The following is a 26004-nucleotide window of genomic DNA, read 5'->3' as shown; positions in this document are numbered from 1 at the left end:
TTACGTCATGGAACATTTGCGGAACAAGTCCCTCCCACCTTGAGCGCGTCACGCCACAGAGAGAGAGAGAGCAGACACAACACTGAGAGCTGCATGCACTGGGACATCTCAGGTGACAAAATACACTTCTCGCTAGTCGGAATCACATTTTAAAACTGTCGTTTTCTCTCTTATTAACACACTTTTGTGTTGAAAAAACAAACGCAACGATTAGTCCTACCGGTTGCTGTGTTGTGTGTGTGTACGGATACCGAGTTTATTAACCTACATTATCCGGTTTCGATAGCGAATTGTGGAGAGTGTGAGGCAGCTCATTCTTCTTGGTCCTGCCAGCTGTCATCTGTTTGGTCGGCTCGTGGGCGTGCTTGGAAATGGGTGGCCTGCGATAATGTTGTTGTTACCGGTATCTGGGCGGTAGGGGGCGCTGGAGACACACAGATTGAGATATCACAAGGCTGCGTTCAAGAGTGGAACGTGACCACGATGAAACGAATTATATTTGATTTATAATGTAAATATTCATAAATAATACTTGTAATAGGCATGGCATGAATCTATCAAATGTTTATTATAGATACAAAACAATTATAAATCCCACAATCTAACACTAAGAAAAGTTACAGTATAACAGTGATGCTTCAGTTATTTTATTTAAAATAAAGTCAATTGCATTTAAAACATGAAATAGCTCAGATATTTCGAACCCTACTAGCACTGTTTCTTACTTACCAATGATGATGTTGATCGATAGAGTCCTCCCTCAGAACAATCCAGGCTGTTCAACATACTAGCTCCGGCTAATTACCCACAAACCAATGCTCACTTAAGTGTAGCAGTAGATTTATGTTGCCTTCTGTCAGCTTGTACAGACAGGAGCTTGTCCCCATTGACTTTGCATTGGTGTGTGGCTAAGTGACCAGGACTAGTATGAGGAACACAGGCAGCATGGATTGTGCTGAAACGGATTCTATCAATCGATATCAATCATTGATAATAAGTAGGAAAAAAAGGGCTAGAGTTCCAAAAATCACAACTAACCCTTTAACATCCCTTGTCCATTCAAACAAACAGCAAACAAACAAACAAACATAAAAGACAATTAAAAGTTTAATCAGTAGTTACACAGTAACAAATCTTCTGAGGAGAAAAACTATCATTCATAACCATATTTCAGTGGAATTACAGCCCAAGTCCCGCTTTTTCCATATACATTTCATTCCAAGTGTCATAGAGTACATTTCATACATTTGGGTTTTAAATTGTGTAAAACCAATAACCACATTAAGACGGACGATGAGGGAAAAGTGGTCCCTTTTCCAAACGAATAATAATAATAAACTGATTGCATTTGATTTGTTCTTTCTGGTGGTAGAGAGTGGGGGTGGTGGTGGTGTCCTCGAGGATTAAAAAAAAAAGAAGGAAAAAAAAAAAGTGCTCCGAAACACGTCCATGGCTGCCAAGCGATGAGCCTGTTCTTCTACAAGTGATCTGGTTTCACTTTTAAGTGGCACCTGTCAGCCGGAGCGACCAGCCCCACTGGCACGGCATCTGACGGGAGGACAGCTGAGGCAGGAGGACCCGCAGGCCGCTCGGCTTCACAGGCTCCCACTTCAGAGTCCCGTGACCAAGGAACACCACCTTTTATTGGGGGGGGAGAAAAAGGAGAACAGGCGAGAATTTATATTTGGAAGGAGAGAGAAAAAAAAATAAAAAGGGAGGAAGAAGAAAAACACAAGAGGAGGCCTGAAAAACCCAGAAGCTCTCGCTGGATATCGAGTGTTTTGCGCTTCTGGGTGCATCAGCGTTACAGAGTACACTTCCTGTAACACTGCGGTGAACGAGCACAGATTAATTCATTAGCTCTGTGTTTAATCAATTCTGCCGTTACTGGGTGGGTGATGTCACAAACGACACACTGGTTAAGACGAGAGTCGATGCAGAGATTTATACAAATTCAGTACAATGACAATCTTGTTTTTAAACCTTATTGCATTTTTTTTAACAGACGATTAGATTAGATTAAAATTATTGGCATCATACAGCACAAGTACAGTACAACGAAAAAGAGGTTTGGCATCCAACCAGAGTGCAAATGTAGCAGTAAAGTGCAATAGTAATATACAATGTACAGGTGATTAAACTGGGTACAAAATATATTAATTAGTACTACTGAGTAATAGATGTATGTACAGAGTTGTAATAAACTATTTGTATGTTGTAGAATTAATATGTACAGTGATACAGGTATAAAGGCACTATGGTAGTAAGTCATACTGGCCAGCAGCGTAACTAGTAAGAGTAGGTCAGGGATATGTACAGATACAGATCTAGTATCTACAGATATGTAAAAAGGATTATATTCAGGTATGTAGACAGATGTGGATAGATATATAAATACGGTAAGAATAAATATATATATATATTGTATATACAGCATTATTATTACAGTATGTTGATGTAACATTACCCCAAATGACAGAACTGTTGTTGTGAATTGATTGACCGATTGAATTTATTTACGGATCCAAAGACGCAAAACGAATCCAAGGGATGACGTGCAAAAGTGACAACACTTATTTCCAGCATGGTCCACCATTACCGGTATGTTATGACCAAAGGACATACAAAAATAACATAATAAACAACACATAAAGCAAAAGATGACTAAAGCTCTTTGACGTCGATCCTGTGGGGATATCAACTAAACCAAGCCATTTCAGATATCCAATCTGCTTCCTCTGAAACACTGCATACAGTAACACACACGGGTTACTGTGTGCAGTGGTTTAGCAGCACTGTTGCCTCCCACAGCAGGAAGGTCCTGTATTCAAACCCCAGCAGGGGGCCGCCTCTCTGTGTCGAGTTTGCATGTTCTCTCCCCGTGTTTGTGTGGGTTTCCTCCGGGTTCTCCGGTTTCCGCCCCCACACTATAAAAGACTTGGTTTCCTGCCATCGCCCTTGACCAAGGTACTGGCATTACAACTGGAGTTGGTCCCTGGGTGCTGATGTGTGGCTGCCCCACTGCTCTTATAAATAGTTAGGATGGGTGAATGAATGAATGAATGAATGAATGAAAACTTTATTTAACAGATTGCAGAATGGGTACAATACAGTACGGCTCGATACACACAATTGTTAAAAGGGGATGCAGACCAGAGAAAGACGTTTGTCTTGTTTACATCAGGGTCCCCCCCATTTTCAATTCATAGTGACATTTATGACATACACAACATACATGACATCATGACATTTATGGCATAGGGACATGCATGACATACTACAGGTATATAGTACTGTTACATTTGTGACATATACGATATGCAAATATACAGTACTGTTACCCATAGATCCTAACAGAGAATATATACATATGATGGGGAGGAGACTGTACATTAGGAGGGGGTGGGTGGGTGGGTGGGTGGGAGAAAAAATAAAGTAGGTCACAGAGAACAAATGTCCTCAAGGGGATTAATAAAGGCTCGACTTAATTTAACAACTCACCCTGATTGGCAGTCCGTTAGTCAGTTGTCAGTAGTTGTAAAGGACGCCAACTAGCTAGCTCACAAACAAGTAATGAAACTAGTTTGCTACAATTTAGTTAATTTTAGTGGTTCAAAAACATCCACAGTAACTGTGACAACTTGTTTATCACCCGCTAGCACAGGTTCACTATGTTAATCTCCCATAGCAACCGATCACACTGAGCTCGTGAATGTCGACAAGCGTCTTCCTCGGAGTCAACAAAGTCACATTTTATTTTTTTAAATGAAAGAGACGGTTGTGATTGGAGGATCAAGAAAAGAGGGCGGGGTTTGAGATAGGTCATTGGAAATAATTATTGGAATTTCAAACTGCCACTTTACCTCAGTCTTGTTCTGGGTGATCAGAGGGTCGTGCAGAACGACAGACCCATTCTCAGGCCACTCAAGTAAAATGGCAAAGATGGCCTTTTCCTGTGGTCTGGCAGTGTACCTATAGGAGAACAAGCACAGAGATGGAGAGGCCATAAATATTACAAAATGTTATGCATTAGGTGAACACAAGGTGCTGTAAGTGGTGTTTTTGTTGTTGTCGTTTGTTCAAATAAGTGGTCTACATGTTAAAAAGAATAGCTCTACATTCCGACAACAACCCATCGCTGATATAGATTGTGTGGTCGGTAACATGGGTCTCCCAGTCCCTCCGCTCTGCAGTAAACAGGAAATACATGTTCTGGTATCCCGTTCCCATCCGATCAGGACAGAGAACTCTTGTGTCCTTGAAACCAGTAAAATAATCTGCCAGTGCAGCAAATTTGGCTTGGCAAGATTTCTTAAAATAAGTCAAAATATCTCGGGTTCTCTCTCCTGACGCCACGTGGGGGGAGAACCGCTGGATCAGAGAAACTCACCACACGTTTGGGGTGGAATTGTCCTTCTGAACTCTCCACGCTGTGGTGTTGTAGATAGCCTCTCCGTTGACCCCCAACCACTGGCCCATCTGCCTCAGACGCTCCTCGAAGATCGGGGAGATCCTTCCGTCGTGTGTGGGTCCGATGTTCATCAGCAAGTTGCCCCCGCAGGAGACGGTCTCTACCAAGGTCTGAGGGGGTCGCAGTGGGGGAAATCATCCTCTGATCACTTTACATGCAGATAGATAATCTATCCATCTATCTACTACATCTATCTGTCTATCTATTGTATCTATCTGTCTATACAGTATACTGTATGTAAATGTATCTATCTACCATACTATTTATATGTATCAATCTATTTATCTATCTTGTTCTCTCAATTGTTCTACTGATCATACTGTATCGGTCTCCCTGTAAGTATTTCTGATGTACAACATTCCAGTTATAATAACCTATAGAACAGCGCTTCCCAAAGTAAACATTATTTTCGGCCATTCAAAGAATCGTGAAATATTGTATTTGGTCAATTGTATTAAGTTATATCAAGGTTCAGTTGCATTAATTGGCCCCACAGCCCCACCACGTATGTTACATTTCCACATTACATTCCTAATCTCTCGAGTGAACAGGAACAGAGCGACAGGTCGGTTTAGTAGGTTAACCGCTAAATGTATATTAGCGGTTCCCCCTCAAATGTATATACTCTCAAATGTATATAATGTATATACTCTCTTTTTATAAACTCTGTCTATTAATCAGAGTTTCCAACACCAGGGTCTATAGGACAGGCGTTGTACTCTTAAACAGTACTGTATATTTGTAGATCTTGTATGTCATAAATGTCTGGATGTAACAGTAGTGTCTATCTGTATGTCATATATGTTATGATGAATTGAAAATGGGGGACCCTGATGTAAACAAGACAAAAGTCTTTCTCTGGTCTGCATCCCCTTAACTCATTCAGCGCCAATCACGAGAAAAGTCGGGTTAACTCGCCAACCGTTCAGCACCAATCACGAGAAAAGTCGGGTTTTAATCGTTATTTCTTTTATTAGCTATATCCATTCATTTTCATCCATCCAGCCTGATGTTATCATTGGGAATGGGTCTGAGCTCGCAAAAGGGCAAATACCGCCGCCTACGCCTTCCAGCAGGTATTGCACTCTATTAGAAATGGTGTAGTTTCTTTTCAGGGCCGATCTGAGCCGTGCAGGCAAGGTTTAAATACTCAGACGAGGCAGGCCTTTACAACGACGGCATGGAACAGTAACCCCGCCCGACCGTTCCTGTGTAACGCTCGGTAATGTGGGACGGACCTCCACGTGCAGTATTTGGAATGGCGATCAGATAATTGGATTATTTCTTTTGAATTACATCAGATACCAGGTAAGAACACTATATATAAAATCTTGCGTTGATCTGATATTTCTTTCTACCCCGATCGACGCTGTCTCTGTGTGTGTGTGCCGTTGGGTGGGAGGAGGTGGCGGGGGAGTCCCGCGGTCCAGGGCTCTTTTCATTCTTGCATGAGGAAGGATAATAATGATGATCTAGCGTTGATTTCAGGAAGATTCGATAATCAGGCGAAAAATGACAACGTGTTTAGTGTATTCCACTAAAGGGCTATTATCCCGTCTTTTCCTGGCATTACTCTGAAGCACCCAAACTATATTCATATTCAAAACGGTATAAAACGGAAATGTACTGATGAAAAAACAATCTGTTTCATGGATGTTGACTGGAAGCAACTCACTGACAGTTGACGGGTGTATTAGACCCATAGCTTTAATATAAGATATATTTTAAGCACTCGCAAGTGAACAAAGCGCCCCATTGACTTACAGCTCTGGCATAATAGCGCCCTCTAACGCATTAAGCGATGGCGCAGAATGAGTTAACAATTGTGTGTATTGAGCTGTACTGTATTGTACCCATTCTGCAATCTGTTAATAAAATGTTCAATCAATCAGTCATATGTTATTATGAATTGAAAATGGGGGACCCTGATGTAAACAAGACGACAGTCTTTCTCTGGTCTGCATCCCCTTAACAATTGTGTATATTGAGCCGTACTGTATTGTACTCATTCTGCAATCTGTTAATAAAGTTTTCAATCAATCAATCAATCCCTCCCTCACCGCCACGAGCTGCTGGATATCGAGGTAGTCCTTGAGCGGAGCGTTGCGCCGGTAGCCCCAGGACTTGGTGTCGATGGTCATGCAGTTCTCCCACTTGTGCTTCAGCAGGTGTCCCGGCTGGTAGCGGTCGGCACAGGTGTAGTACCCTCCGTGTTTACAGATGCTGCCCTTCCCCCATCGATCGTTTGTCACCACGGTATCTCGCACGGGGCTGCGGAAGACCACACACACACACGTTTAATTCGGGTTTATTCAAGTTTTGTTTTATTTGTCACATATAAGGTACAGTGAAATGCTTGGTTCTGTATGAGCCCCCTAAGATTGTGCTTCATACAGTAAATCAAAGTAAAAAAGAAAAAAATGTAAACAAGGACCAAACACTATACAAAATATACAATATACAAAACAAAATGATAAAATGAGGTTTCAGGGTATCTGCAGGGTATTAAAAAAAATGCACAAAATTTGCACAGGTACAGGGGGGGGGGGCAGCCCGGCTGTTGCACGATGAAATAATATTAAATATACGAGATGTTTTTATATTCGAGAATTTAAGCCGCCAGTTCAGTGTCACTGTGGTATTTTTCTTGCTAGTATGGTTGTGAAAGTGATATTAAATGTAGCTCAAAGTGGTAAAAGGTCTTAAAAAGTCTTCAATTTAACTTGTTGAAACCTGCAGATACCCAGTATTTATTTATGTTTAAAGGAACACGCCAACATTACGGGAAATGCGCTTACCGTCGGACCGGCTAGCCTAGCTGTTAGCCAAAAACACCCAGACTTTTAAGCTATAGGCTAGCAGGTCCGTATCCGCTTTCATTAATTTGTGCTGAGCTAGGCTAGCTTGCAGTCGGATAGCTTTCTACTGAACGCAGAGAGGGAATTGGAATCTTCTTGTTTAACTCTGGAGAAGCCTGTAAGCGCATTTCCCATAATATTAGCGCGTTCCTTTAACATTTGTGGGGTTTAGTGTATATTTAAAAAGGAGAATGCCACCCATTTTAAGAACTTGCTCATCACTTCTGTGCCCCAGGACAGACCAGTCAATATTATGTGAGAACAGGCACCACTGTTTCCAAAAGCTAAAATCCTGAAATTTGTAAATTCACCAACATCACCGGAGGTCCTCCATAGACAATGAATGGGGCTTTTGAGGTTCAGGGCCCATTCAATGTTTGTGTGAGCTCTCACACCCAAGTGAGGTTTAAAATCTGGTTCTGACCGGTTTGCAACACTAGGGTCCGGTTTTAGGCATGACAACTCTTAGCATTGTAGAGGCCCATCACTTCCAAGTAAGGCTTTGTCAATATTCCAATGTACAGTGTAAAATGTGTGTGTGTCCCCTACCCAACCCCCCCCCCCCCCCCCCCCCCCCACCTCCAATGTACAGCCCTCACCCAACCCCACCCCACCAACCTCCTCCAATGTACAGTTTCTACGCCAAATGTATATACACTCCTTTTCTGGACACTTTTGTATCACAAACAGTACTGTATTTGCAAATCTGATATGTCATAAATGTATAGATGTAGCAGTACTGTCTATCTGTATGTCATGTATGTCATATATGTTATGATGAATTGAAAATGGGGGACCCTGGTGTAAACAAGACGAAAGTCTTTCTCTGGTCTGCATCCCCTTAACAATTGTATGTATTGAGATGTACTGTACTGTACCCATTCTGCAATCTGTTAATAAACTTTTCAATCAATCAATCAATTCTCCATTCATCGTCTATGGAGCAATCCCAGATTTTACCACCAGGTGGCATCAAATTGGAGGTTTTCTCTCTGTGATTTCTAGCTTTCTAGGGGGGTTAATACACCTGGATTCAAATACAGGTCTCCTGCATGGGACGCCTAACATCTACTGGTCGACCAAAGAGGCAAAGCCCCTTGGCGAAGGGAGATATTAGGCTCACTAGGCTTCTCAACATTGACTGAATTATCAACAGGATACAGGAGAGTGGATTCTTAAAACGGGTTTCATTTCCCTTTTAAATAAGAGAAATGAAACTTGGGTGATTTTGTCATGTTATAAATGATTCAGCTCATCCCTAAGAAAAAGTAGCACTACTTTTTGTAGAGGTAGAGGTTAATTAAAAGGAACACGCCAACATTATGGGAAATGCGCTTACCATTTCCTCCAGAGTCAGACAAGAAGATGGCCAATAGCTCAGCACAAATGAATGGAAGCGGATATAGTCAAGTCAAGAGTCAAGAGTTTTATTTGTCACGGCATACAAGCATACAGTGAAATGCGGGTGGTCATGCCCGCAGCGATTGTGCAATAATACAAGTAATAAAAATAAGAATGACATAGAATAAGACATAACAGGTATAATGTACATAAAGTTTACAAAAAGCATGGTAAAGACACGCTAAGGTCCTGCGATAGTGCAATACAGTGTTAGCTACGGATGAGGCACTGGGTCTTATGTACACTACTATACAAGAACCACTCGCGTTTTTTTTTTTTAAGTGACCTTTTCATTGTGTAAAGTGACCGTTGAGTGTGTGCGTGTGCAGCATGTGTGTGTTCGTGCTAAAGTGTCTGTTAGTGTGTGAGTGTATACAGTATGTGTGTTGTGTGTGTGCTCATGTGTGCTTGTGTGTGGAGAGTTCAGTGTTCAAGACTCTGATGGCCTGGGGGAAGAAGCTGAGCGCTTGCCTGACCGCAGCAGCTTGAACAGGCTGTTGTTGGGGTGGTGAGGGTCTTTCATTATTCTGCAGGCTCTGGATTTGCACCTCTTGTTATATAAGACCTGCAGGGGTGGTAGTGCAATACCCGTAGTACGCTCAGCTGAGCACCTTGACCGCAGCAGCTTGAACAGGCTGTTGTTGGGGTGGTGAGGGTCTTTCATTATTCTGCAGGCTCTGGATTTGCACCTCTTGTTATATAAGACCTGCAGGGGTGGTAGTGCAATACCCGTAGTACGCTCAGCTGAGCGCACCACTCTGTGTAGGGCCTTCTTGTCCTGTCTTGATATAGACCACTAGCCTAGCTCTCGGCCCAAAACACCTCTCTGAGTTTTAAGCTGGGCTAGTGGTCCGTATGCGCTTCCATTCATTTGTGCTAAGCTAGGCCAGCTTGCGGACGGATAGCTTTCTACTGAACGAACAGAGAGGAAATTGGTATGCTTCTTGTTGTCTGACTCTGGAGAAGACGGTAAGCGATTTTCCCCATAATGTCGGCATGTTCCTTTAAGCAGCGATACACAAGAGGGAACTCTATACCATGACATTTTGGCACAAATCGGCACAGTAGTGGCAAAGCACGGTACTACGTGAGTAACGTGACCTTGGGTGTGTCACTGCTATTATACCACATTTTATTAAAGGCGTATTATTTTGCTGTGTTGCTGACCAAAGGCGTTACTTATACATACAATACAACGCCTCACTGTGCCTCACTAAGCACAGTAAATCCCTGTGTATCTTCCTGGACATTTACATTTTACTATAGGTATACCTTCCTGTACATTTACATTTGACTATAGGTATACCTTCCTGTACATTTACATTTGACTATAGGTATACCTTCCTGGACATTTACATTTTACTATAGGTATACCTTCCTGGACATTTACATTTTACTATAGGTATACCTTCCTGGACATTTACATTTTACTGTATATTTTCGGACTGTATATTTTAGAATTTTAGAATGTATACATATTTTAGAATGTATATCTCTGACCGTGTATTTTTATTCTTATTCCTATTTCTTGTTTTTTTTCCTTTTTTTTTCCTAACTAAATGTTCATTGTGAGCGATCTGTGGTGCTGAATTTCCCTCTGGATTAATAAAGTACTTCTATTCTATTCTATTCTATTATATAGCATATTATTCTAATATCCTAGAGAAATAGACAAACGGTTGGGGAGTCAAACGCATACCTGTCGTTGTAGAGCCAGGCCAGGAAGCCGGTGCTGTTCCAGTACGTGTCCGGGGCGTCCCCATCCCCGTCGGACCACAGCACCTCCGGCTTGTACTTGGAGACGATCTCGTAGAGCTCGGGCAGAGTCTTGGTCGCGGGGAAGTAGTCGGTGGAGAAGGCGTTGGCGGCGTCCTGCTCAAAGAGCGGGTTGAACCACTCGAACAGGGAGTGGTAGAGACCCAGACGGAGGTCACTGTGGTCACGCAGGGCACCCGCCATCTCCCCCACCAGGTCTCTCCTGGGCCCCACGTCCACGGCGTTCCAGTTCCAGGAGTACTTCGAGCCCCACAGCGTGAATCCTAATATTAGATTACATTACATTACATTAGGTTCAAATGTATTGTCATCATACAGCACAAGTACAGCACAACAAAAGGAAGTTTGGCGTTCAACCAGAGTGCAAACGTAACAGTAAAGTGCAATAGCAAAATACACTGTACAGGTAATTAAACTGGGTATAAAATATAAATTAGTAATACTGAGTAATAGTGCTAATCAGATGTTTGTACAGAGTTGTAGTGTTAATGTACAGTGATACGGTACACTGTGAATTGTATTTTTATTATTATTATTATTTTTTTAGATACTTGGTGGAACATGGGGGTTGGGGGGTAAAGACTAGTGACATCTGATGTTAGCCAATAGTAAAATGATACAGTACCTATGGTATGGTATGTTATGGTATGGTGTGGTGTGGTATGGTGTCCCAGCTTGCTCGCTAGCGCATATCTGGGCTGCAGATGGTGTCATACAATTTCCCTATGCACTCACAAGTTGGCTCATATTATCATATCACACTTATGTCACTAGTAAGAGTAGGTCGGGGATATGTACAGATATAGATATAGTATCTACACACAGTTTGAGACAGTATAAAGCTGGCGTCAGCGACAGGATATCAAATCAACCCTGAGCTTCAGTGCAAATTGAAAAGTAATTTGGCCCAAAACAAGAAAGACTGCAGTAAGGTATATGCAGGCATACAGGGTCCACCTCCCTCTCTACATTATTTTATAGAGTATATCCAGCTATGAATGATTCATTCATTTCACTAGCACTTTTCTAGTACTAGGACATAAAGAGCAATAGTACGACTGCATAATATTTCTCACCCACCCCCGAGGTCAAATGTGAAGTTTCTTGCCATTCTCACAGTGCCAAGTATTCTACTGAGCTACACCGGAATATGTGTAACATCCTAATTACACAAAAGGTTTACAAAATCACACACATCCAAACAATAAACACTAGGGCAGAAAATAAACTAGAGTCTGCACACTAGATAATGGTACCATAAACATCTACAATAAACACTAGTACAGAAAAACATGCAAAAACTAGTCTGCACACTAGATAATAGTCCCATACACATTTATTGAGATCACCACAAGCACTGTGTGACTCTTGAGCTTGTCTTCACACTGGAGAAGGTACTAGCAGGTATTTAAAGGTGTGTCAGACAGTTGGTATTTAAAGCCGTGTCTCTGTTTGCTATATTCATGGGAGCATTATCTAGTGTGAAGACTCTATTTATATCAACTAACAACTAGCAACTAACACACCGCTGGTGTCAGCAACACGTAGGCCTACAAAACACACACTGGACATTGGCCTATAGATGGTTTCAAAGTGATAATGACACATTCTAACCGTTCTAAAAGGAGACACGTTTACTTCCTGTTGCAGTGTTTCCCTAGTAACAGAATTCCTGTGAAACATGTCTAATAATACCTTCATGGTGTTTTGTGGTTAAGACGATATATTTTGCTCCTGACGAGGCAAAGATATCAGTCCATTCCTTTGCGTCAAAGAACTCTGCAGTGAACTGTGGTGCAAACTCTGCGTATGTGAAGCCTGGGGGATAATTCTTCTTCATGAAGTCGACATATGGCTGTTGTTTTTGGTGCCGCCAATAGTACCTAGAACAGAATAGGGGGGCAGTAAATATACAATACATTTACATTTAGTCATTTATCTAACGATTTTATCCAAAGCGACTTACAAGTTCTGTACAACAACAACAACAATAATAACTAGACAATTCCGCGCGGGGGAAATTGTGAAAGTGTGGGTGACGCCTGTGCACCGCCGGCCAACGGGGGAGAGGGTCTCTCGCGAGTCTCTATGACAAACGGTTCAAAGGATACAAAAAGGGGGCGCGGCCTAAGGATCGGGGGAGTGGTCAACATAGACCAATCAAAGAGGATATCCCTACTGAGTGCAATGACACAACCCGCAACACTATTACACTATTACACAATATTACACTATTACACACTATTACACACTATTACACTATTACACTATTACACACTATTACACTATTACACAATATTACACTATTACACACTATTACACTATTACACACTATTACACTATTACACACTATTACACTATTACACACTATTACACTATTACACACTATTACACTATTACACACTATTACACTATTACACTATTACACACTATTACACACTATTACACACTATTACACTATTACACTATTACACACTATTACATACTATTACACTATTACACTATTACACACTATTACACTATTACACACTATTACACTATTACACTATTACACACTATTACACTATTACACACTATTACACTATTACACACTATTACACACTATTACACTATTACACACTATTACACTATTACACACTATTACACTATTACACACTATTACACTATTACACACTATTACACTATTACACACTATTACACTATTACACTATTACACTATTACACACTATTACACTATTACACTATTACACACTATTACACTATTACACACTATTACACTATTACACACTATTACACTATTACACACTATTACACTATTACACTATTACACACTATTACACTATTACACACTATTACACTATTACACTATTACACACTATTACACTATTACACTATTACACACTATTACACTATTACACTATTACACACTATTACACTATTAGACACTATTACACTATTACACACTATTACACTATTACACTATTACACACTATTACACACTATTACACTATTACACACTATTACACTATTACACTATTACACACTATTACACTATTACACACTATTACACTATTACACTATTACACACTATTACACTATTACACACTATTACACTATTACACTATTACACACTATTACACTATTACACACTATTACACTATTACACACTATTACACTATTACACTATTACACACTATTACACTATTACACACTATTACACTATTACACTATTACACACTATTACACTATTACACACTATTACACTATTACACTATTACACACTATTACACTATTACACACTATTACACTATTACACTATTACACACTATTACACTATTACACACTATTACACTATTACACTATTACACTATTACACACTATTACACTATTACACTATTACACACTATTACACTATTACACACTATTACACTATTACACACTATTACACTATTACACACTATTACACTATTACACTATTACACACTATTACACTATTACACACTATTACACTATTACACTATTACACACTATTACACTATTACACTATTACACACTATTACACTATTACACTATTACACACTATTACACTATTAGACACTATTACACTATTACACACTATTACACTATTACACTATTACACACTATTACACTATTACACACTATTACACTATTACACTATTACACACTATTACACTATTACACACTATTACACTATTACACAATATTACACTATTACACACTATTACACTATTACACTATTACACACTATTACACACTATTACACTATTACACTATTACACACTATTACACTATTACACACTATTACACTATTACACTATTACACACTATTACACTATTACACACTATTACACTATTACACCGAGTACAATGGCACAATCCGCAAGTCTCTACGACAAACGGTTCAAGAGATACACTGAGGGGGTGTGGCCTAAGGGGGCGTGGTCTAAGGATCGGGGGAGTGGTCAACATCGACCAATGAAAGGTGGTCAACATCGACCAATGGCACAATCCCCAAGTCTCTACGACAAACGGTTCAAGAGATACACTGAGGGGGTGTGGCCTAAGGGGGCGTGGTCTAAGGATCGGGGGAGTGGTCAACATCGACCAATGAAAGGTGGTCAACAGGGGGAGTGGTCAACATCGACCAATGAAAGGTGGTCAACATCGACTAATGGCACAATCCGCAAGTCTCTACGACAAACGGTTCAAGAGATACACTGAGGGGGTGTGGCCTAAGGGGGCGTGGTCTAATGATCGGGGGAGTGGTCAACATCGACCAATGAAAGGGGGTCAACATGGACCAATGAAAAATGAAAGAGGATATCCCTACTGAGTACAATGACACAACCCACAAGACAGAGGGCGCTGTCAGCAATTCAGTAGTGCAACACAGTGATGGCCAATGATGGGTTAAGTGGATGATGTCATTGGCAGCTCAGCCACGAGCCACACAGCTGAACCAATCATGAGTGAGCCATGAGCCACACAGGTGAAGCAATCACTATGACTTGCATATTTTCTATCTAATGCATTTCTATGGAGGCAGATGCATGACTGCATTGTCACATTGATTAAAAGAAAACTATAAGAGATGAAGCGTTGTGACGCGCACATGAGCACTACAACGAGTAGGCGAAGGGTTGTGCGCGATATTGTGACATTCGTGCGATATTGTGGCACTCCTTCGGCGATCGGAACAGAAGGCTAAAAAATAGTGTGAAAAATGTGATTTCTAGAGTGCGATTGCATGGCGGTCAATGGGGAGGAGAACCTTCAAACAAATGGTCGTCAGTTGAGATAGAAATGTCCAATTCCATTTATCTTTCTTTTGTGAGCGGGTTGACAGCCGTGTCATCGTTTTGATGTGTTTGTTTTATTTCTACGTCCAAAATTGAGATCACACTCGCAATTCACCCAAGGTAGGGGGAAAAAGATTATTTCAGCTGCTACACTCTAAAATGCAATGCATTCCCAATGGGACCGATATTTTACCGTTTAAAGTCGATTCGTAGCCAGACGGTGCGGTGAAACTTTACGAGTTCGGAGACCGGTGTTGCCATAGGCAAGCCGCTCGTTTTGATACCTTTCACGTGTATGGGGCGCGAACGCTTACGTGTTGCAAAGTGTTTGCAAAATCGGTGGAATAAAGAATAAATAATAAAAAGAGTATGGATATGTATAGTGTGGGTGGCAACCTGGCTTCGCCAGGTCACCCACACTAATAATAATAATAATAATAATAATAATAATAATAATAATAATAATAATAATAATAATAATAATAATAATAATAATAATAATAATAATAATAATAATAATAATAATAATAATAATAATAATAATAATAAACGTTATTTATATAGCACATTTAAAAACAATAAAACAATAAAAACAATGTTTACAAAGTGCTTTACACAAAAAATGCCAAAGAACAAAAAACTAAATAAAAAAACTGATTATAGTTAAGTCACCTTAACCATAAGCAGTGATGCAGTGGTGGTACCACTCGGTACCACGCCGTCCTAGCAGTTCGCTGAGCAGAAGTGCGCGCACGGATGTGCACGCGCGCGCACACAAAAATGCGTTCACAACTTTCACTCTACTGTCGCGCCGTGCGCCAACTTAAGTACCCAGCACTTATCACCTAGTCTTTGCATAGCATAACAAAGAAAGAGAAGTGCAAGACCAAAATACAAGCCCTGTGGAGGGTTTGCTTGAGCTGGTCTGTGCACACGCGAGGGAACATGTATGCACGTGCACGTGTGCGGGAGCGCGCGTGCACGTGGCTTCCAGGCAGTTCTGATATTACGACTGCACCCCTGACCATAAGCAGCAGTAAAAAGATGTGTTTTTAAGTTTATTTTAAAAACTACAGTGGTGGTGGCCCGAAGGCTTTCCGGGAGTGAGTTCCAGATATGAACCAAAAGCCGATTCAATGCTTTTCATCTGGGTTCTAGGGATGACCAGCAAATTGCTGTTGGATGACCTAAGTTGCAGAGGTGCGTTGCTCATGGGACGGGGTTGCACGCCGAGCACAACCGGCTCTATGAGCAGAAGCATGCGCTGCACTCGACTGATGCGCCAACTCGCCAAGTACCCACCTGGCCAGGGGCGAAGCTGGAGATTCTGGGCCCCATGAAATAATCTATTTGTGGGCGCCCAATCCATGCGAGCGCGCATAAGAAATTTGGGGCATTTATTTATTGATGAAAACGCATAATATGGTTTTTTACCTATACATTCGGATCAGCAGTTCAGCACCTGACCTGTTGGTGGGTGAGCCTAGTGAAGGATGTCGCATTGCGTTCATCTTCAATGAATGGAGGACCAATGCAATAGTCTACCAAAGAACCTTGAGTCGCACTAGGCTAGGCATATATTTCCCCCTACTCTTGTGACAATGTTTTCTGATACTTAACTCAACATACAAAAGCTGTTACTTGTCCTGTCTCTCTGTAATCCCATCTCCAACACAAATAGTCTACTCAAGCACACTATTAGGTTGACAGACACTTACATTTTGATGAGCTCTGTAGTATACAATCGCTCATTCTGTCAAACAGAGTAACAAGCACCCGTTTGTCTTTTGTGACGTTTTTTTTTAATACAGGCAATTATACTTTTGAGTCATCTACATTAACTTACTTTAGGATAATAATAAAACCATATTAATAACAAGATAATAATAGTGTTATTTGGCGTCTGACCAGGAAATGAGACAGAACCTTGGTCAGATGTACAATTAAATACATCACTGAACATGACATGACTTACATAAGATGAAACAGATTTAACATAGAAGAGAGAATAAAAACAGAAGATAAGTCTAAAGGTTTGTTGTGAGACAAGACTGGAGTCAAGATTAAAGAAGAAATGAACAAGATGTGATTTACTTGGAAATGTCATCTGTCCTGTCCCTTGAGGTTGTTTTAAGAACATCAGCCAGACTGCCGCCCTAGTATCATTGAACTCTGCTAGTTGACCTATATTAAACTATCAAGGCTATCGAATATGTATGATCGAATATGTATTTCAACACAGATCTATAATGACATGATAATATTTCCATTACAGATAAGATATTCCTTTATTGATCCCCTTGGGGAAATCCAGGCATCAAGGGGATCAATAAAGGAATATCGATAGGTTATGTAGATAACCTAGTTATATTAGTATTGGCTAAGCGTCCCGCTCTGAGCCTTACGAGATACTCTATATCTCCTGTGATACCTAATGTATCTCCCACGAACAAAAAACACATGCACCCCACCTGTATGGGGCCCCGCCCCTTATGGTGGTACCACCCATATAACCATGACTCTGGTCATGAAACACCCTTCCTCGCCAAAAACCCGTCCCAGGAAAAGACCCCTCAAGAGGGAACTCAGGGCGCGCAGAGCGGGACGCTTAGCCAATACTAATATAACTAGGTTATCTACATAACCTATCGTTATATTTCGTATAGCATCGCGTCCCGCTCTGAGCCTTACGAGATAATGGGGAAGAGCGGGCGCGAGACCCGACAGATGTACCCCCTGAGGACCCGTAAGCCCACATCAAGGGGTGCGGGGAGCCCTGTCACCCCATCCTTCCTAACGAAGGGGGGGCGCAGTCAACTCCACCTGAATGCGAACAAGAGGGAGCCAGAACCCCTTGAACACACCGTACAGGCGGACCCACGTGTGACTCAACACACTGCGGCCCATACCCATACACTCCTGCTACCCGACCAAAGGACGGGAAGCAGGAAAGGCCACAGACCCCAGAACCGCCTGGGAGACAGAACCCCCGGTCATGTCCATGAGGTAAAACCTTACAAAGGGGCCCGGTGAGGACCATGAAGCTGCAGCACAGATGGCCTCCACCGAGGCCCCACCCAGGAGAGCGGCAGAGGCAGCCACCCCACGAGTGGAGTGCGCCCTGACGCCCCCAGGGGGATCCTGCCCAGCCAGCGTGTAGCAGAGGATAACACCCTCGCACAACCAATGGGACAGGCGCTGCTCCGACAGTGCCTTACCAGCACGAGCCCCACCGTAACAGACAAAAAGCTGGTCGGTAACCCTGAAATCCTGAGTACGGCTGAGGTAAATCCCCAAGCACGGACTGGACATGACAGGTGAAGGCCCGCATCTAACTCACCAGTGTGAGGAGGAGGACGAAACGCCTGAACCACAATATCCCGGGAGCGGAAGGAACTCCGGATATTCTTAGGCACGAAAGCAGGATTAGGTCGCAGAGTGACACCGCAATCGGTCCGAAAAGACAGGCACTCTGGACGTACCGAGAGAGCACAGAGCTCACCTACGCGTTTAGCGGAAGTGACAGCCAGAAGGAACGCGGTCCTGAAGGACAGCTGTCCCAACGGCGCCCGCTCGAGCGGCTCAAACGGGGCCAAGGACAACCGACCGAGGACCAATTGAAGATCCCAAGTCGGAGCCAAGGAGCGTTGCACCGGCTTAACGCGTCGAGCGCCAAGCAGGAAACGCTTCACAAGAGGGTGGCTGAACAAGACATCCCCTCAAACCCCTCATGATAGGAGGATATAGCTGCTGCATATACCCTCACCGTCGAAGCCGACAGTCTATCAAGGAGAGACTGGAGGTAACTAAGGACAGCAACCAGGGGGCAGGAGACTGAGTCCTGGCCCCCCGCCTTACACCACACTTGGAACATACGTCATCTGCCCGCGTAAGCGCGACAGTGGAGGGAGCATGCGCATTCCAGATGGTAACACCATCAGGATCAAGGACCTGCGCCCCTCAACGTACCCGTCCCAACAACTGACCTAACAGATGTATGGGGAAGAATCCCTGGCGGCACGGCATCGGTCCCAGACCTGCCTGGCCATGTCCAGACGCAATCCTCACCCGTCAGGATGAGGGTCGCCCCGCGACAGTACACCTGCACCCACATTCTCCCTGCCGGGGATGTGGGGAGCCCTTAGGCCGCGCAGATGGAGGACGCCCATAGCCAGCCGCCCGCCGCCTGGTGCAGACAGGGGGAGCGTACCCCTCCCTGTCTGTCGATACACGACACTGACGTCGTATCGTCCGTCCTGATCAACACCATTTGTGGACCAGAAGGACCGCTTTCAACACCAACACATTGAACGTAGCGCAGACCGGGCAGCATGGTTTGCCAGCTGCCCCCTACTGCGTTGGCCCGACGCGTCACCAGCGAGGGAGGCGTCGGTGAAAACGCGACGTGAGACAGCGCCGTAACCGTCCTAGGACGGAACCTCCCGAGCGTGTTGACAACACGCTCTGAGATGGATGCCCATAGCCCTCCAACCGTTGACTGGGAAGAGGAATACTCTACATCCAGTCTACAGCAACCCCAGGCTGGTAGAGACCTGCCTGGTACGAGACCTGACGATCCACCTTGACCGCGAAGGACCAGAACGTCATCAGGGCAGAACACTCCGTAACCCCGGATGACGCAGAGGCCCCAGTGCGGCCTCCACGCACTTGGTGAAGATGCGGGGAGCCAGAGAAAACCGAACGGCAGCCTCTGGTACTCATACGCTAACCCTGCAAAGGAAGCGTAGGTAAGCCCTAGGATGGAAGATCGGGGATGCGCATACGCATCCTACAGGTCTATGGAGGAGAACCAGACCCCCACCTGACAGTGTTCAACAGGTAGGAGACGATCCAAAAAATGCTGAACCTTCCCATGGGACAGGTCCAGCCTGGGTCTTACACCCCTCCCTCCCGACTTCTCGGGCAGAGAACACCGGGAGGAGAACGCCACGACGATGGCTTGCTTCGTCCACAGAGATTGGATCTCGTCGACCAGAGCTGTCCCTGCTGGAGACCCCGACAACAGGGTCTGTACCAAACCTGAAAACGGGTGGGGTTGTGTAAACACAAGTCCCCGCCTCACCATTCTCTCCATCTACCTCGACATATGGTACTGCCGTAGTCATATGTGACGACACTCCCAACGCACCCGCCGTCACGTGGCGCAGGTCCGCCAGGAACTGTAGATAGTTGGCCCGGTCCCCCCCGCTGTGCGAAGACAACCCTGGAATCGTGCGAGGAGCGCGTTCCGTGTCGGAACACCTGACCCTGACACCACCCACGAGGCAATCGCACCCAAGGGGGAACCCCGACAGAAAAGGGCCTGTCTGATACGGGGGGCTTCCGATCAAAAAAGCCCCCCCACTGAACACCCCTCCAGAACATGCTGAAGGAGTTGTTCTGCAGCCGGACATGCAAGGTGTAAGGCCCCCATGGGTTCCTACACACCGTAGCCCTGCAGTGATATCACTACCACCCCAAACCATGTGAGCTGCGACCACTTGCCAATATTCCAGGAGTGGGAGCACCAACATGATACCTGGCCTGGCGAAGGCGAGGCCGGGGAAGCCCGCACTGTGTGCCTCAAAAGGTTTCGAGCCCCCCTGCTGACAACACTTAAGTTGACAGACGTAACACCAGGCTCAACCAACACAGTTCAAGGTGTGGGAGCCGCTTGACAGCACAACATTCTCACGGACAGACCCAGGCTCAGCCATCAACTGGGTGTCAGCCCCTGTCTCCATGAGAAGCGAAGAATGGGGCCGCATACGCTTCAAGAAGGTCCGCGGCCCGCAGCCAAAGGAACACACCCAGAGCCCCGCTTCTGAGGGTAACAGAAAGCGGACTGAGCGGGGAGCGGGCTGCTCGCGGCAAAATGACGACGGAGTGGTTTACCAACACCGAAATCACCCAAAATGGCCGATCCCTCGGCCGCCAAGACTGTCGGCCTCGCGATACCCTGTCGATTCTCCAACCAGGGCACCACTGGCGGGGGAAACATGGCCGCCTGTCGAGGGCCCCGTCATCGCCGCTGACGAGGCCGTGCTCTCTCTTCTTCTGGCTGCGCGGTGTGAGGCGGTGTAGGGCCTAGGACAATACCGCCCGCGCTCCAGCAGAAGACCAAAATCCCCTGCGGAGAGGGGAACCCTGAGCGGTTATAGCTTGCGGCTGGGTCAAAGCTAATAACGTCAACATCCTCGACGGAGTGGTTTACCAACACCGTGCGCGATGTGTCGACGTCGGCCGGCCCTCAAGGCCCCTCCACCAGACACCATTTCTGTAATAGAAAAAACACCAATTCGAACACAGTTCTAATCGTTGCCAATTCCATACCGTGGCGGTACAAGCCTTAACAGCCCACCAGCCACTCGCCAGGTCGACCCATGGTGTCGGCCGGGCGGGGCATTGTTTCAATATATCAAAAACAAAGGACTGACGTTAACATGGAGCACCAGTGGTGATTGCAAACAGCACCCTCCACTGTGGTGTGGACCATGAAAAGGTTAAATGAATAAAAGAGCTAAACCACAAAACTGTAGAATGAGCAAACCCATACACACAAAGTTTAAGGGGAGACGGACCAGACCCGTCTTCATTCAAAATATTCACAACAGAACACCAGCCCTAGTTTAGCCCATTTACCAAAAAAGGTAAACAAAGCCCCCCCCGCACTACTCCCCCAGTATACCGATTGACCGTCAGTATGAATGGTTTGAGAGGAGAGAAAGCTTGTAGCAAGACAGACCTTCTCATAGCAGAGTGACAAAATGAAACAATAGCCCCCTACACAGGGCCGCCCCAGGAGATGGGGGGCCTCGCGTCTAAAAACGCACAGGGCCTCACATTTCTCCCAAGCGGCCCTGCCCTTACACTACTGCAGCCTAACGCCAGGCAATGTGGAACCCAAGACAACAATTGCCTGTGCACAGACACGCAACATGTTTACCATGTCGGCTGGACCCATAGCCCCACTACCCGACGCCAACCCAGATGGGAACACCGTTCAACAAACCCCGCCGGAACACAAGGTAATACCTGGCTAGAACCTAGCCACGACCTACCCCGTTGTCAACCCATTTACCCGAAAAAGGTAAATAGAACTCAAAACCCCACAACAGCTACCGACTGACCTTCATTGATGAACCGGGCAAGAGGCGGGAGAGTGACAACATCTCACGGCGGAGACATTAAAACAGCATAGCAATCAGCAGTAGTGATAGCATGCGGCAGTAGCGATAGCATGTTAGCATAGCTTTAGATGTTTTAGCAGCACGCCCAAGACAGCTTGGAAACCGTTCCCTGCAGAGAACGTTCACCAAACCATCTTGCCCCTGGCGCCAACACACAACAAGGTTGTGTTAACAACACAAACCAGCACTAATACCCATGCCTGAAGACACAGGGCCTACCTGAGTACAAGCTGGCCCGACAGCCAGCCTTGTACAGCTGAACCTCGATGTGCAGTCATCAAACGAGGAACATCACAGGCCCGTCGTGTCGCCGAAAACATGCGTCGAAGATGCCAGGGGCCAGCAACCTCCGGTAAGCTTCCAACATTATTAATCTTCCTTAATCTTTTCATTCCGCTAGCTCGTATGGTGCAAGCATCCAGTACGCTGGGACGAAAATAGAGGAAGGGTGTTTCATGACCAGAGTCATGGTTATATGGGTGGTACCACCATAAGGGGCGGGGCCCCATACAGGTGGGGTGCATGTGTTTTTTGTTCGTGGGAGATACATTAGGTATCACAGGAGATATAGAGTATCTCGTAAGGCTCAGAGCGGGACGCGATGCTATACGAAATATAACTTATCTTATTTCTAATATGGTTTTTGGCTATGAGACCCGTAGAGACTAGATGTAGATGTTAGTTATTTGTGCTTCATTCCCAATAACAAGGACATATGTCTTGTCTTGATTTAACTGCAGAAAGTTTATTGATTGATTGATTGAATTTTGTATTAACAGATTGCAGAATGGGTACAGTACAGTACGGCTCAATACACACAATTGTTAAGGGGATGCAGACCAGAGAAAGACTTTCGTCTTGTTTACATCAGGGTCCCCCATTTTCAATTCCATTAGTTGCAATCACAACAAGTATCATCATTATCATGGAAGTCATGGAAAAAATAGTATACGAACAGGTCGAAAAGTACCTTACGGATAAAAATCTAATCTACGAATTCCAATCTGGCTTCAGAACATCCCACTCCACTGACACATGCCTTCTCTATTTGAACGACCACATCAAGCAAGAGGTGGACGCGGGCAAATACTGCGGCATGGTCATGCTAGACCTACAAAAGGCCTTCGACACTGTCAATCACACCATTCTGATTGACAAGCTAAAAGCAATTGGTTTTGATAGTTTATCAGTGAGCTGGATACAATCCTACCTGGAGGGGAGAGAACAGATTGTGGAGGTAAACGGTACCCTATCCCCCCCCCTCACAGTGAACTGTGGTGTTCCACAAGGAAGCATACTAGGACCACTACTGTTCCTAATTTATGCAAATGACATGTCGTCAGCTTGTGACTGCAACTTGTTCCTGTTTGCGGACGACTCAGCCCTGCTGGTCTCTGACAAGAACAAGTTACAGGTTGAAAAAACCCTCAGCTCGGAACTAGGCAAAATCTGCATATGGCTCGCCGACAACAAACTATCATTACACATGGGCAAAACAGAGTCCATTCTCTTCGGTTCAAATAACAAACTCAGCAAAACAGACGGCTTCTCAGTTACAGTGGGTGACAATATTGTCACAAGGAAAGATGAAATTACCTACCTGGGTTCCATCCTAGAGGCTAATCTTTCCTGTGACAAAATGGCATCCAATGTAATAAAAAAAGTCAATCAACGAACTCGATTCTTGTACCGGATCTCCTCCCTGGTAAACAAGAATACCCTGAAGACTCTGGCAGGAGCACTCATTCAAGGGTACTACGACTATGCTTGCACCTCATGGTACCAAAGCACCTCAAAGGCACTAAAAACCAAATTACAAACATCTCAAAACAAACTAGTCAGACTACTGCTTGACCTGACTCCTAGAACCCACCTCACCCCTGCACACTTTGCCAACCTAGGATGGCTTAGAGTAGACGACAGAGTACAGCAACTTGCAATGGGCCTGGTCTACAAGATACACTACACGACCAAGGTACCCATGTACATGTCAAAATACTTCCCAAAGGTCAGTGAATACCACGATCACAACACCAGAGGGAGCTCCACAAATCATGTAAAACCCAGATTCGGCTCAAACAAGGGACTAAACACGTTTCGCAATTATGCCACAACAATGTGGAACGCCCTACCCAAAGCTGTAAAGGAATGTAAATCACTACCCACCTTCAAAAACACTCTCAAAGAACACCTACGGGAGACTGCAATTCAAAACTGGCCCCTACAAATGTCCTAACCCAGTTGTACAATAAAGACCAAGCATGGCTATTCCAATGTACAGCCCCACCCAACCCCACCCCACCTACCCAACCTCCTCCAATGTACAGTTTCCATGTCAAATGTATGTCAGTATTCCAATGTACAGTGTCCCCCCCCCCCTACCCAACCCCCCCCCACCTCCAATGTACAGCCCCACCCCACCTACCCAACCTCCCCCAATGCACAGTTTCTATGTCAAATGTATATACTCTTCTTCTGGATTTTTTTAGTATCACAAACAGTACTGTATTTGAAAATCTGGTATGTCATAAATGTATAGATGTAGCAGTACTGTCTATCTGTATGTCATGTGTGTCATATGATGAATTGAAAATGGGGGACCCTGATGGAAACAAGACGAAAGTCTTTCTCAGGTCTGCATCCTCTTAACAATTGTATGTATTGAGCTGTACTGTACTGTACCCATTCTGCAATCTGTTAATAAACTTTTCAATCAATCAATCAATGAATGTATAATAAAGGAAGTGTAATAGTAATTTACCAAAACCACTCGCTGCCAAAGCTCGGGACGGAGAAGACTCCCCAGTGGATGAAGATGCCAAACTTCGCCTGATCATACCACTGTGGCAGCGGTCGGGCGTCAAGAGAGTCCCACGTTGGCTCATACTGAGCTGCTCTGCATGTGTTGAGAGTGAGCATCAAGAGGAGGACGCATGAAGCAGCGATTAATACACTTCTGGGAGCCATCATGTCCCCTGGAGGCGACCGGTGCGACTAAATGAACAACGATGCAGCTCTACTACAGTATCTGTCCTGTTTCTCGTGTAGTTCATCACATGATGAAGTGGATGTTGACAACAAAGACCCGTGCCTTTATTGTGGTGATGTGGTGGAAGTTGAACTGCAGTCGAAAGGGACTCCGAACACGGAAGTAGACGTTTAGGGGACGCTCGTTTGGTTTCTCTCTGTGAAAAATTGATTGGTTGGTTGATTGATTGATTGAAAACTTTATTAACAGATTGCAGATTGGGTACAGTAGCCTACAGTACAGCTCAATACATACAATTGTTAAGGGGATGCAGACCAGAGAAAGACTTTCGTCTTGTTTACATCAGGGTCCCCCTGAAGTCACTTTAAAGGAAGGAGGTACTAATAGTATAGTTTAGAAACATTAGTTAAAATATAGTCAATTGTATATAGTATAGTAGTGTATATAGGAACCAGTTTCTCAGGAACTCAGCATGTCTTTTTTTTTACCATGCATATCT

The 26004-nt window shown here is 44.3% G+C and overlaps 1 protein-coding gene across 1 annotated transcript; it reads right to left on the bottom strand.

The window, feature by feature from the left end:
* Nucleotides 1-1094: 1094 nt before the first annotated feature.
* Nucleotides 1095-25608, bottom strand: fuca2 (alpha-L-fucosidase 2). Its single transcript, XM_084310584.1, has 7 exons — nucleotides 25278-25608; nucleotides 12202-12389; nucleotides 10430-10769; nucleotides 6532-6742; nucleotides 4391-4581; nucleotides 3864-3972; nucleotides 1095-1638 (listed from the first exon to the last, which is right to left on the bottom strand). Exons 1-7 carry the CDS (start codon nucleotides 25484-25486, stop codon nucleotides 1501-1503), a joined length of 1386 nt encoding a protein of 461 aa, XP_084166710.1. The 5' UTR covers nucleotides 25487-25608; the 3' UTR covers nucleotides 1095-1500.
* Nucleotides 25609-26004: the final 396 nt, after the last annotated feature.

This window comes from Notolepis coatsorum (assembly GCF_963971535.1).
Source record: "Notolepis coatsorum genome assembly, chromosome: 3".
NCBI lineage: Eukaryota > Metazoa > Chordata > Actinopteri > Aulopiformes > Paralepididae > Notolepis > Notolepis coatsorum.
Note: the sequence above shows the minus strand (reverse complement) of the source record. Positions and strands in the feature narration are given on the sequence as shown.